General features: G+C 33.7%; 2 protein-coding genes across 2 annotated transcripts; both read left to right on the top strand.

The window, feature by feature from the left end:
• The first annotated feature begins 2,392 nt into the window (after window positions 1-2,392).
• Window positions 2,393-8,251, top strand: LOC130815978 (putative clathrin assembly protein At5g35200). The gene is made up of 16 exons (XM_057682540.1): window positions 2,393-2,528; window positions 3,370-3,475; window positions 3,576-3,645; window positions 3,817-3,914; window positions 4,387-4,528; window positions 4,614-4,714; window positions 4,842-4,925; window positions 5,058-5,108; window positions 5,203-5,268; window positions 5,357-5,422; window positions 5,515-5,595; window positions 5,679-5,756; window positions 6,193-6,342; window positions 6,456-6,531; window positions 6,971-7,086; window positions 7,495-8,251. Exons 2-16 carry the CDS (start codon window positions 3,374-3,376, stop codon window positions 7,909-7,911), a joined length of 1,698 nt encoding a protein of 565 aa, XP_057538523.1. The 5' UTR covers window positions 2,393-2,528; window positions 3,370-3,373; the 3' UTR covers window positions 7,912-8,251.
• Window positions 8,252-8,921: 670 nt separating this feature from the next.
• Window positions 8,922-14,584, top strand: LOC130815977 (uncharacterized). Its single transcript, XM_057682539.1, has 3 exons — window positions 8,922-9,696; window positions 12,361-12,545; window positions 13,426-14,584. The coding sequence occupies exons 1-3, from the start codon at window positions 9,180-9,182 to the stop codon at window positions 13,936-13,938; spliced, it is 1,215 nt and encodes a 404-aa protein (XP_057538522.1). The 5' UTR covers window positions 8,922-9,179; the 3' UTR covers window positions 13,939-14,584.
• The last annotated feature ends 199 nt before the right edge of the window (window positions 14,585-14,783 follow it).

Raw genomic sequence — 14,783 nt, 5'->3', positions numbered from 1 at the left:
ATAAATAAATAGTTTAATTTCGGTGGTTGTTCAAATAAATTTTCCCAATTTATTGGTTTCAATTTTCCATGATCTTAACTTAAAAATCTAAATCTATCATATTATTTTTCACTTATACCTTTTAAGGTCTTGTTCAATTTACTTTGCCCTCTTTTGAAGTCCCTCGAATTTTTTCGTACATGGATAATAAAAAGGGTAGAAGGTGAAAATGAAGAAATAAATTCACAGCGTATACAATCCACATCATTCTTTAATTGAAAATGTAAAGGAAAACACATTAATTTTTACCTACCTTCTTCCTCTACTTTCTTCGATCTTCTTTTATAATTTTGAAATACTATCATAGGATACCCAATTAATTAAAATTAAGTTTTAAGTATGCTTTCAAATAAGGCAACTAATTGCTGGTATGTTAAAATTGGATATCGGATTAATCTGGATCTAATTAAATAGTAAAAAACATGATTCCTTTTCGATTTACCGAATATTCATTTTATTGCGCTTTTGTACACACAAACATTTAACTTCGTTTCTCTTTCTTTCTTTAATTAAAATTATTATTATAGTTTGAAAAACAAATCATTTTGGCTATAAAACTGGATATTTAAAAGTCTAAATTAATTGACAATTGATAAGTTATGCAAGTCAGTTATTGTTTCGGTAATGAAACTTGATTACTCAATAGTCTTTAATAACACTTGGAGGTGAAGCGTCGTAGAAGTCAATTGTCAACGATCTGTAAGTGTGATGTGATCCTACCACGAAAGTAACTGCAATTCCTGCACCACAACACGTTAGCCTTGTCCGGAGGGATCTCCCGGAAAGCCCCTCCGACGCTCAAGTCAGTAAGGGAGACAGAAATCAAGGAATGATACGAGAATGAATGCAATTAACGATTTGTAGAATGAATTCAGATTGAAGGATTAACTGTTTGTATGTGGAGTAAAAGTATGATGAGGGCAAATTTGGGCAGAGTTTTGGTAGTCAAAGTGTAAGCTTAAAGCGTAAATGACTCTTGTAGGAAGTATTTATAGTGATAGGTATGGGCGGTTTTCACATCATGTGGAGTAGTGAAAGATAGTGGGCAGTTATATCACAGAGATCATGGGTGATAAGGGGAGAGATGGTGAAGAGTGGGGTTTAACCCACAATTAGGGTTGCTGGTTGTTTTACTTGGTGAGCAAGTAAGGGTTGAAAAGTCACATAAGCTTTTTGACCGTAAGTCAAGGTCAACAAGGGGTCAAAGGTCAATGAGTATGAAAGTCAATAGGACATAAAGGTTGTTTTACATGTTTAATTTAAATAAATAAATAAATGATTAAATGTTACCATATCAATTATAATTGAAAATTGTGAATATTAATATCTAAGCCTAAATAAAGTTTTTCTATTAAAAATTTAATAAATAAAAATAAATATTGAAAAACAAGATATTCAGTTTCACTAAAACATCAATTAGATTTAAAAGCCAAATATTTGATTCAAATCATTCGAATTTTAAAAATCGGATAAATTCTCTTGGTTTTTTGCGACTTACAGCCACTAAAGTATGAAATTCTATAATGTTCAGGCGAAATCACATAATTTTGACTAGTGGTTGTAATTTTATGTTAAGTGGTCGAAATTTTGTGATTTGACCTAAGCATTATAGATTTTGATACTTTAGTGTCTGTAATTCGTAAAAAATAAATATTAAAGCTATAATTCGCAAAGTTTTAAACTTTAACATGTAATTCACAATTTGTTCACAAAATTCCAATTTGAACAATTAATCTCATAGTTGATTATTCTCAGTTTTCATAAAATTCTTTTAATATTTTGGACATAACTTTCTCATATAAACTCATTTTGAGGCGATACAAGTGACATGCGACCGCGACTCAAAGTTCTACAAATCATAAGAAGAAGCCATAACCCAAAAATGACCAAAAATTGCTCAAAATCAGCCAAGAATAAAGAGGATAGAATCTGAACTTTTAAGAACTATAAATGAAATTAATATTTATTTTTATTTTGACCACACAATTTTTAATTTTATATTTGTATTCTTTATGAGTGACCTTTGTCCTAAAACAGGAAAAAGGAATTGAATAAAGGAGGGAGAAGTATTATTGTGAATGGACTCAAAGGACACCGACGAGCCACCCAAATTAATATTACTTCTTCCTATTTACTCAATGGGTAGAATTTGACTTTTTATTATTTTTTAGTTGGTCAAATAAGAACATATGTGAAAAAAAATATAGTATTTTAAAATTTGATAAAATTAAAGTGAAATTAATAAATATAAAAATGTGAAAAAATTAAATTTAATAAGAATAAATTGGTAAAATTAACATATTAAAAAAAAAACATTTAGGTGACTTATACTTATTTATTTTAGAAGTAAAAGTTTCACTTTCTTTTTTACTATTCTTCTTTGGATCGACTTTTCTTTGCTTTTAGGCACCCATTTTCTCTCCTATATTTCCTCCCTCTTTCTCTCTCATTTTGGGTGTTTAGTCCAAATTTGATACTTTGAGTTTAAGGTAATTTTAATTTGGGTTTATTATTTTGTTTTAAATTATTTTTTGTTTCTTTTTTTTTAGCTTAACAATTTCAACCCAAACTCAAAGTTCATATCTTTAGCTTAAATTTGATACTTTGAGTTTTAGAAGAGCTGAATTTTAAAATTTTTTAAAAAAATGATAATTTTTGCTCTTTTTAGATCTACAACTTCAACCCAAATTCAAAATTCATATCTTTAGCTTAAATTTGATACTTGGAATTTAAGATGAATTGGGTTTTTAATTTTTTTTAATAAATATTTTTTAGCTTTAGAATTTCAACCCAAATTCAAAGTTCATATATTTAGCTTGAATTTATGGGTATTAATTTTTCATTTATGGCTATTTTTGGATCCTCTTAAATTATTAATTATATAGTGTAAAGTTTGAAGAATTTCTCATTTTAATTAATTATTCTAGGCTTCCAGCTTGATTATGCAGAATCTTAGCTGGGTTTGTTTTTGAATGTGATTCTGAGAAACATAAGTGTTGCAAGATCATTTTTATAAAAAAAAATTTAATGCTCCCTTTGATTTGTAATTAGCTGTTCACTTAATTATTATTGCTAAAAATAGCTTTTTTTATGTAAAAGATTAAACAAGTCGTTGAATTATGTGAAATATATTTTCTGTTTTGTCTATAAAGCTGATGCCTTTCTTGTTGGTATTATTCTGTCACTTAAGTAAGGATTTTTGATCTGTACCAGTTGGCTTTTTTTAGTAAGAATCCAAGAGATGAATAGGTGTATATGTGATTTTGGGTGTTTATATATTGAACTATATTGGATCATACAAATGGGTTTTTGAAATTCTTTCTATTTTAGGAAAATGATGGCAGGAGGAGGTTCAAACAGTAGTTTGAGGAAATATTTGGGATCCATTAAGGATACTACTACAATTAGCTTGGCTAAAGTTAACAGTGACTATAAGGTATTCTTTTATGCATATTTGTAATTTGTTGATTTGTTCCTTTGAAATTTAGCTATGTTTCTATTGTTAAAGTCTGTTTTGAATGAATGTGTGATTCTAGGAGTTGGATGTAGCAATTGTTAGAGCAACCAATCACGTCGAGCGACCCTCGAAAGAGAAGCACATAAGAGGTGTGTTCTTCATGATTGTTGTCATTTAGCTACTTCTTATTGAATGGTTCTTTATGATTGTGTTGTTATATGATCTTTTGGTGATAAAGCTTTGGCATTGGTTTTGTTGTTGTTATGTGATCTATAAAGCATTGCCTCATTGGTGAGTTTTTCTTTGGTTTTTTTGTGCAGCTATATTTGCAGCAGTTTCAGCTACGAGGCCTCGAGCTGATGTTGCATATTGTATACATGCTCTCGCTAGGCGTTTAGCAAAGACGCATAATTGGGCGGTATGTTATTTATATGGATTTTATTAGCAAGTGATTGTGATATGGATATCTAGCCCTGAAACTGAACCTTTTTGATTTACACTTGATCTATTGTAGCTGAGAAGTTTTTTCATTTACAAGCTATTGTTAAGTAAAGCTCAACTTAAACAGTTAAACCTTGCTTTGTTAGAAAAGTTATGCCACGATTTCAATGTAATTGAAAGCAAATACATTGCTTGGTTATTGTTAGACTAGGGTGTAGAGATAATTCATGTAAAGTTTAATAGTTTGATGTCTTTGATGCGGCCATAGTTGGGATGAATTGTATAAAAATTTTATTTTATTCGTTTCCACGCTTTTTCAAATTTAGGCTTGTGAAGTGGAAGCTTGCAAGTTTTTCTTAATGAAAGCTAATTGTTGAATGTTTTTGGCACTATGCCACTCATCTAAGCTATAATAAACCGCCGAATGCCTTTTTCTCAACCCTGTTTAGGTTGCTTTGAAAACTTTGATTGTTATTCATCGTGCGCTGAGGGAAGTCGACCCAACATTCCACGAGGAGCTTATTAACTATGAAAGAAGCAGGAGTCATATGCTCAATATGTCACATTTCAAAGACGATTCGAGTGCCAGTGGTATCTTTTCATTTACCTCCTAAAATTTGAAATCTGTTACTTGTAGATTTGTTCATAATCATCACTGAAATTGATTTTTGTTCAGCATGGGATTACTCTGCATGGGTCCGTGCTTATGCCTTATTTTTGGAAGAAAAGTTGGAATGTTTTCGTGTACTGAAATATGATATCGAGACAGAGCGTTCTGTAAGTCTTTCTTTGCATTTTTCTTCTTTCTCTTTGTTTATCTTTCCACATCATAATTATTCGTCTTTCCTATATGGATCGATTGCCACCTTAATAAAAAAAAACTGACCTTTGATCTCCTATGCAGAGAACAAAGGATCTTGATACCATTGACTTGCTTGAGCAGTTACCTGCTTTGCAACAACTTCTTCACCGGGCTATTGGTTGCCAGGTATCATTGTGTCATCTTTTGTTGAAAATTTTCCGATTCCCAGGCACGACTTTCTGGTTCCCTTGTCATGAGCATCAAAAGCACTTTCATTTTGATCCTCATTTTGTTATGAACTTTTGAAACTTTTTGCAGCCCGAAGGAGCAGCAGTTCATAATCATGTCATCCAATTAGCACTTTCAATGGTATGCGATACTTGTTCAATGCTGACTCGTATTATTTCAATTTTCAAGTTGCGGCACCATTTGACTGTCCTAATTTTCAAATAATATTTTGTAGGTTGCTTCAGAAAGCATTAGAATCTATAATGCGATCAGTGATGGTACAGTTAATCTTGTTGACAAGGTTGGTTTCTTTGCCACTCTCCTGCATATATATTGGTCTACTTTTTTTCACGAAGAATGCTTGATTTTGGCTAATTATATCGTTACAGTTCTTTGAAATGCAACGGAGTGATGCTATGAGGGCTCTTGATATTTATCGTAGAGCAGGACAACAGGTGCGTGTTCTACACTTGTATGTTTTGGATGTTCTGCGACATAGTTGGCTATATTCATTTGTGGTTGAACTTTTTTTTCTTCTAATTTTTAGGCTGAAAGACTGTCGGAGTTCTATGAAGTATGCAAGAGCCTTGATATTGGACGTGGAGAGAAATTTATTAAAATTGAGCAGGTTTTTGAAAGCTCCTCGAACTAAACTTCTTTTCTTCTTCATTGCTTTAGTTTCTGAATATTTTCTTCATATTGATAATGTAGCCTCCTCCGTCGTTCTTACAAGCCATGGAGGAGTATGTGAAAGAAGCACCTAGAGGTTCAACTTTCCGCAAAGAACAGGTATACAAATATATATTATGATCATGCTGCTCTTGTGCCTTTTATGAGTGTCGGAAGATGATGTGGTTAATGTGTAAAAGTTTTGTTGATAAAACCCTATTAATATTGAATTCTGTTCGGTCTACCTTATATGAAACACATAAAAATAAAAAGTTGATTTGGTTCAATAGACGTTCAAAGATGAATGTTCAGCCTACCTTATGCTAAATCAGGATTCGCCCGTGTGAGATGATGCCATTAGTTGTTATTATTCTTAAACTTCTTACTTTATTCTTTTCCGCTTTTCCACTCCCTCTTTCCGCTCTATTGGAATGTGTATTCTATTGGTGACATTGTGTTTTTTCCTTTTCCACATTTTAGAAGGATAGCATGTTCAAACTTGCTATATGGAGATTATTCGTTCAAGTTTCTAATTCATTGATTTTCAAAAAAGCAGGTCAAGCATGTGGTTGACGAAAAACCCGCAGTTGTCCTACAAATAGAGGACAAGGATGTTACTGATGTAAAGGAGGACAGCCCACCATCGCCTCCTCCTCCAGAACCAGTCAAGGAGGAAAAACCAGTAATTGAAGTTCCTGATTTGTTGGTAAAATTTCACATACCATTGCCTTGATTGCTTGCTTCATATGTAACAAAGATTTAATCTGTATAAAACATCTTTTACACCTGTTATAATACTTTGTTTCTCACTTTTGGTAGAGTTTGGACGATCCTAAGCCAATTGCCTCAGATTTGGATGAGAAAAATGCATTGGCTCTTGCTATTGTTCCAATTGGTAAGTGTCATATTTGTGACTTAGATTTTGGACTCATACGCTGAGTGTGTTTGATAAATGACTTTTTCACTGGGTTTTTAGTTGGATTTTGACTATTTTTTTGGTCAAACAACCTTGTAAATGATTTTGTCCAACCGAAAAACTAACTTATTAAACAACAAAAAGCTATTAGGTTAAAACTAGCTTTTTTCATTGCTTGCTTTTCACTCGCTTTTTCTCAATAAGCAACCGAGTACAAATAATTATTTATACCAATCCCCTCCATAACAATCGACTTAAACAACTGGCTTTAAACAACTAACACATTCTTCAATAGTTCCAATTGGTCAAACCATCCAACAACTCAACTATGGCCAACTACCAGTTGTGAAATAGACTATCTTTTGAAAATAATGATGATTTAAACTTTTGAGTTTAATGATTTCCGTCATTGCTACAGATGATTTTTCAACCGCTGCTCCAGCTCCCAAATTAGAAAATGGCGCAACAGGATGGGAACTGGCACTTGTCACTGCACCAAGCTCAAATGAGCCTGCTACGACTACCACCAAACTGGTATTTGCTCATTTACAAATTTGTTTATTTCGTTTTCGTTGTTTTGCAGTCAAAGAGAGCAATGATCCCCTGTACACCTCGTCTTATTAAATGTACCATATCCCATTGTCTGTTTATGGAAATGTTTATGTTCTGTACGGGGAGAGAACTTCTTAGCCTTAAATTGCTTGTGGGCCATGCATTATTAGGTTATTTAGATATGAACACGGATGCTGGTATGGGCTACTTTGTGCACATAAAGTTCTGGATATGGCATTGTATGATATAATTAGTCTATCAATGCATAGTTGTCAGTTGTCACATAGAACAAGAAGATCTCATTCATGTTCGTTAGTGAATATATTTTTGATTATGTCATCGTCTTTCAATGCCAAAACATACTTGACGATTTCATCGTTTGAACACCAGGCTGGAGGATTGGATAAGCTAACATTAGACAGCCTATATGACGATGCAATGAGAAGGACTAGCCAGACAACGAGCTACAATCCATGGGAGCCTGCTCCATTAACGAACCCGATGATGCAGCAACCTATGCACGACCCATTTTTCGCCTCAAATGTCATGGCTGCACCACATTCTGTTCAGATGGCTGCAATGGCCAATCATCAGCAAGCATTCCTGTTGCAGCAACAGCAGCAGCAGATGATGATGGCTGCACACCAACACCAGATGATGGCCGCGCAACAACACCAACATCAGATGATGGCCCCACAACAACACCAACTGCCGCAGATGAACCCTTTCGGCAACACTTATGCCACCAACACGTATGGTCCGGGCATGCCTACTCAAACATATAACCCGTACACAGGAATGTTATGAGTTTCCGCAGAAGATTATTTGCTACGATTCAGAAAGACAAAACAACAGACGGGTATATCGAGATCTTGAAGCAGAGAAAGAAGTTTGTGTACCATATTTTGTGCATGTTTAGGTATAGAGATAGCAGGTTTATTGATTGATAATCATAGAGGAAAATATTTGAAAATTTTATTGATCATTCTTGGTGCAAATCTAGCTTAAATAATTGATTGTAATTATATTTGTTCTGCTTTTTTGTTGAATATGTTGAGCAGTTACTTTGAGCCATGTTTGGTACTTTGGCCGTGCTTATGAACTTGAGATTGAATACCAATTTGTACTGTATTTTCTCTGCTTGTGATTCCAGTTTTGTGTACTTGCATTCAACTCTACAAGACTTATCTAAATATATTTAGCAAAAATTATCGAAAAAAATTTAGTATCTTACTCATCTAGTGCATATAATCTCACCTATTGATTATATTAAAATAATTTTATCTTTATATGTATCAGCTCCTAGAATAAATAATTTTATATTTATATGTATTGACTCCCGGAATACTAGTGTGAGAGGAGAGGGGTAGTGATTCAGATCACCAGATATGCTGGAAGCAAAGATATACCAAAAGAATAAAGTGAAATTATTCCATCGGATGATTAAAAGATTGGATTGTTTTCGATATTTTTTAAATATTTTAATTTTAATGTTCAGTTTTTTTTTTTCAAATAGTTGTTGATCTTTATAACATAACGGTATATATTTTGACCAAAGTTCCGAGGAACCCAGCTCAGGCCCAATCAAGAATAGTTTATGGCGACTGTTAGATGCTAAATACTAGAACAGTAACTCTCTTGAGAGAGAGACGGTCCCTCAAGTCCAGGCCTATCAGCTTATTGGAAACTAAAACCCTTTCTCCACCAAATAAAACACAAATTAAAAAATGAAAAATTCCAATTTGAAAATAACAATAACAAATCTAAATCTAAAAAATAAAAAGCTAACAACTCGCAAGAAGTCTGCAAATTGGTTATTCTAGGTAAGCTTTAATATCCAAAAACACACAAAAAAAGTAAAATACAACCCAAAAAGAAGTACTCTTATTAAACTAAAACTAAATCTCTCACATGGTTGCATCCTAGAAATTCCCTTCATCATCATCAATATCTTTTCCCCATAATTGATAATTTCCCTTTCTTTTCTAAAAAATTTTCATATACATTTATGTGAATCCCAAATATTCAATCATCTTCTTTACCAATTTCACAATATAAACTAAAATTAATCATAAATGTCTTGGCTTACAAACCCCTTTAAATCCCTTCAACTTTTTGATGAAGAACAAGGAAATTCACCAAATAATCCCATTTCTCCTACCATTGGAGTTAAAGAAGATATATCAGCAATTGGGAGACAATTAATCAGCTTTATATCGCCAGAAACTCCTTCAAATTCCGGTGAATCTTCTAGAACATTTGAGGGTATTAGAAATGATTTGGAAGAAATCAAGGGGACCTTTAAATCGTCCCTTTCTCTTATTTCTAGTAATAGGGCAGTTTCTGAAATTTCTAAACTTGCTTCCAATTTTCTTCAATTTAATGATGAAAATGATGTTGATTTTGTGAATAGAAATATGGGTGGTAATATGATTAAAAAGAATGATGATGGCGATGATGATGGCAATGATGATGATGATGATGATGATGATGATGGTGTTGGGATTAATGATGGAGTAATTCAGTTTGCTCAACAGATTTCTAACCGCCCTGAACTTTGGACTGAATTTCCATTGTCACTTGATGATTATGGTAATGTATTCACTATAAAGTTCTTGCCTTTTTTTAATGGTGTTGGGATTAGTGATGTTTTTTTAGTATAATATGAGATAGTTAATTGTTGAATTGAAATACTCAATCGGGGTTTTGGTTTTCTGTAATGGGTACTTTTGTGATCTTAATTTTGAAATTTGGGGTTTACTTTGCATTATGTGAAGCTTTGGGGTGATTTTGTAATATCCTTTGAATGGATTGTTGGATTTTTTTGCTTTTATTGTTAATGACTTTAGTGTTTAAGTATGGGTGATTGAGTACATTATACTTCTAGATTATGATGAATTTTTCTTCATTTGGCTGATTGAGTATATCATATAATATGATAGTAATTTTTGATGAAATGTCATTCTATGTGATCTTCATTAGAATTAACTTGAAATTCTTGGAGTTTAGTGTGTTTTGATTAGCCTACTTACAGGGGATTAATATTGTATTCTTGCTCCTTGGTGGGGCAATCTAGTTACAATAACAGCAACATGGTTCTGAAATTGTGGAGTTTGAGCATAGTGATCATTTCAGGTGGATTATGTCTGCAGAAATTAGAAGTTTGGTTCTTTATGAAGTGCATGGAATTTGAAGCACTGGGTTAGTGCTAAATTCTAGAAGGATGGTTTTGGTTGTTTTATTGTAATGCCTTAGATCTTTCATGCTTTTTGTGGTTTAATTTCGTTTCATCGTGATGAAAAACGACAGCAGCTAGCTAGTTGTGTGCTTGTGGTGACTAAGACCTAATTGTATCGGACATTTTAGGGACCCTGAATGAACTAATATATGAGCTCTTAAGATACAAATGCACAAGTGGCATTTTTAAAGTGACAATTGATAAACTTTTAGGAATTAGTTAAAAAATTAGTCATTAATAAGGTAATGAATTGTCATTAATTATGGATAATTCTTGATATGGATTATATGATGACTTGTGCGTGTTGCTCTTATTGGTTAAAGTATTACAATTTTTTTATATAGAGTACAATACAATTTTAAAAATCAGATATATTAAAAATTTTAGAACCTTAAAATAGCGAGGCCTTGAGTAGTCGCTCATTGCCCTTTTTCTATAAAGTCGAGCATGCTAATTGTGGCAGCTTTTCCAACCACTTAGCTTGATTATTTTTCCAAATCTTGGGATGTTAGGTTATACTCTTTTGTAATTCTTACTTGTTATTGTGTGTTGCCGTGTTGGACGTTGGTAGTATTGTTCAGATAAACTCACTAGTCACTGCTAAAAATGTTTGAAATAAGTTTAGGTGAAGGAGAATGTAATATCGTAAAAGTAATTTGCTATTAATGGGATTTGGTATTCATGAAGATACTGTTTAACCCGGTAAGGAAAAAACATTTCACGAGGAATTTATAAAGTGAGGGTTTTTGCCTGTTGGTTTTGAGGAGTCAGGAAAGGTGCGTTTATGGATATTTTAGACTTAAATACTTGAAACTAAAAGGCAGTGTATGTAGATCAACATTTGTCTGGTGATTTAACTTGGATGATTAGAGAAGGAAAGAAGAGTAGATGCTGACTGTTATTCATCAAGTTGTGGTTTAGGCAGTGAGCTGAAGTCTATGTCATTATTTTTGGATGGTGGACTTGGCTTCAATAGAAAAGTTTTGAAGTGTATGAGCAGTTAAGGAGGAAAAACTTTCAGAGTAGCAAATGATTCTCCATCAGGAAACTTTCAGAAAAGTTTGAAGAAGATTATACATATGGATGATCTTGTTAGCGTCTATATAAACTTAGTGGTTCATACGCGCAAAAATTTTTCTAACCATCCAAGAGACATTCTTAGGAGTAGTTAGCATTATGCATATCATCAGCTTCACGGTATCACGACTGCATTGTTAAGTTTTCTTTACATACATTGACAGAAATATAAGCCTCGACAACCGGAAACCATCTGCATTGACCGTAAATTCGCATTGTGACTATTACTGCGACTGTCAGATGTATCACATTTTCGCACTATGGTTACTGCGGTGATCGCATTTATGATGTACGGTAGATACTTAGTACACTAGTATTCTTCACATAGTATGAGTGCCCACGATATATTTTTAAAAGCAGCTACATTCCATAACTCTATCAGTTTGTGATTTAACTCTTCTGCAACCTTTGCTTCACACATTTTTCCATTATACAAGTACTCTTACCAAAGGCAACACCATGGGTCCATATGATACTCCTACATTAGCTTTGAAACTCTTTCATGAGCTTTTGTGGTGATAAAAAGATAGAAAGATCTATTTTAAAAGGTTTTGGACGATATAGGATGACTTTAACCAATAAAACGCTAGACTTTATAACTTGCCCAGCATACCAACTCGCACTCTCGCATAACTCTTTCTTCGTCTCGAAATGAGCGAATGAGCAAAAATAGTATGAAGCATATGTTTTCCATCTTCTGGTGAATCAGCAATATTACTTATTTTAAATGCACCATGTTAATCTCGAAATGAGCTGTCTTGCTTTAAGTCTAACTGATGGAAGTCTCGTAATCATTTCTTCGTCAAATTTTCCCTTTGCCTTTTTATTGATAGATTTTCAATCCACATACATCAAAATTTACTTCCTACTTGGTGACTATTTTTTCCTTCTATTTGCAAACGATCACTTTTCAGACATCAATCCTTTTGTTTTTTTTGCAGACTTCGATATCTCAGAAGTTCAGTATGAGCATGCCTCAATTATCGAGCAGCTGGTTCCAAGTCTTGCTGATCTCAGAAGCAGAATTAGCAGTCACATGAATGACAAGAAGTTCTGGATGATATATTTTATTTTATTGCTTCCAAGGTTAAACGAGGAGGACTCGGAACTTCTTTCAACTCTTGAGGTAAGATATGCACTTCATTTTTCAAATATCAGTGGGAAAATATCTGTTAATTATCTATCATAATTACTCTGTGGTCGCCCAAGTTTGCTACAACTAACATTTTTGCCTCCCGTTGAGTTTGCTATACTTTCTTTTATGGAAATGGTCTATACTAATATTTTTTTCCACCATTTCTTCTCCCAACAATTAACTACTCCTCAACATTTGTGTCAATCCCGAATGTAGCAAACTCAGGGGGACAAAGGGGGACAAAGGAGTATGTTTGATTGTGCACTATTGGATGGCTCTACTTCTACTTTGCATCATGGATTTACAAATGACAATATCTCCCTTTTCGATTTTTGGTTTTTCTCTCTTCTGTTCGTGCTCAAATCATATGCATGATGCTTACTTTTTCTTGGTAGGAAGTGAATTGTAAAATTGGTGGTTATGGTAATGTTTGTGATTTGTAGTTTTGGAAAAGAAAAAAAAAAAGAAAAATCCATGGCAATGCTTACTTTTTTAGCTTTACAAAAATCTACTAACGATCCCATTTAAACTAGCTGAATTTGAAAATTTTCCATACAGATATTGAGAAAATTGTATAAATATCTTCAAAAATGGATCATTTGATCATCATTCTTAAAATTTTCTTATTCTGGTTCGAACAATTAGATCTTCCTGCTAGATCTGCCATCGCTGTTTCCAATCAATACCACCTAAAACGAGTTGATGGAAAACTTCTCAATCAAGTATAATTGAGAATAGAATTTCATCTTTTCAAAAACAAAAACAAAGAATAGAATTTTTTGCATAGAGTGTTGCATGGAGAGTTTTCTATATATTTCACCTAAAGATGAGATTTAACTAAATTTTGTGACAAATCCAACTTCTTCCGCAGACTGTTGAAGCAAGAGAGACATTACTGAAGATGCTTCGAGCCAAGAAGAACGAGGAAATCAATTCTGAGAATCCAACTTCTGACTCAGACAGTGAAGTTCATGACAAGCCAATAATCAATAACCGATCTCTCGAAAACGTACGGACATCAAAGATTTCAATTGCTTCGAGAAGTGTAAAAAGCGATGCTAAGCCCGAAAGTGATAGCTGGAAAGAAAAACGTGTTATTACAGGTACTTCTGCTGGTACTCTAAAGGAAATTCAAATTGAAGACGATGTCTCGTTCAGTGATCTTGAAGATGAGGGTAGCGATCTCCCTAATAGACGATCAAGCTCAAGGCCATCTCAGCTAACGGCGACTTCTTCGCCTGAAGGGTCCAATGAATGGGTTCAATTGAATAGTATTGTCAAAGCTAGAGGCAGTCAAGTAAAAGGTCAATCAAGTTTGAGAGAACGAGATTCCGAGGGTGAGGACTCGACTGGTTGGCTTACAGTCGATGATTTTGAACCTTGATATGTGCTAAACAACTGGATCCTTGTGAAGTCTTTCTTTTTATTTTTTCTTTCATTCTGTTGGTCGCTTCGAATATTGTTCTGCGAAATATCCGTGTTTATATGAATCAAAGATGAACACATCCACGTCTCTTTATGCTGATGGTATGCTTTGTTTGGGTCTGATGTGTATATATTTTTTGCCTTATTTCATATGAACTGCTGAACTGATGCTCGATTGCCAGTTCTTGGTTTTATGTGAGCTCAGCTGAACTTGATATCGGAGTTCTGGACGATAGCTGAGATGACAATAGCTGTTACGATGGTCATAGGTTGGGTCCAGCTGGACTCGGACCCAGACCCATTAATTTTGGGTAAGCTAAGACTAGGACCCAGACCCTTAGTGTCTGAAAATTTTGAATAGTATTCAGACCCGTTGGGTTTGATGGATATAGGGTCCTTATTGGTCTTAATTTATTTATTCATACTTAAACTTTTATACATTTAAAGGGCTTTATAAGTACTAAAATGGGTTTATGAGTTCTATATGAGTATATTAAATATAAAAATAAGTTTAGAGCGAATTTAAAAATGATTTTGGATTATATAATAGGTCGGATTTACAGCGTATCTAACGAGTTAGGGACAGGTCTAGCTGGTCTAGGTCTTAAATGGGTCTACATAATGGGTCTAGTTGGAAGGTTTTAGACCCAAATCTAGACCCATTTATTTTGTTTGAACCTGGAGGTCACAAAATGTTATACCCAGACCATAAAAATTGGGGTAGGTCTGGGGGGCGAGTCTAGTAAGATCCTGGACCCATGACCGTCCTTACTGTTGCATGTTACCTTTAGATTCTTGAGCAGG

The sequence above is a fragment of the Amaranthus tricolor genome, chromosome 6, assembly GCF_026212465.1.
Source record: "Amaranthus tricolor cultivar Red isolate AtriRed21 chromosome 6, ASM2621246v1, whole genome shotgun sequence".
NCBI classification, from domain to species: domain Eukaryota; kingdom Viridiplantae; phylum Streptophyta; class Magnoliopsida; order Caryophyllales; family Amaranthaceae; genus Amaranthus; species Amaranthus tricolor.
Note: the sequence above shows the minus strand (reverse complement) of the source record. Positions and strands in the feature narration are given on the sequence as shown.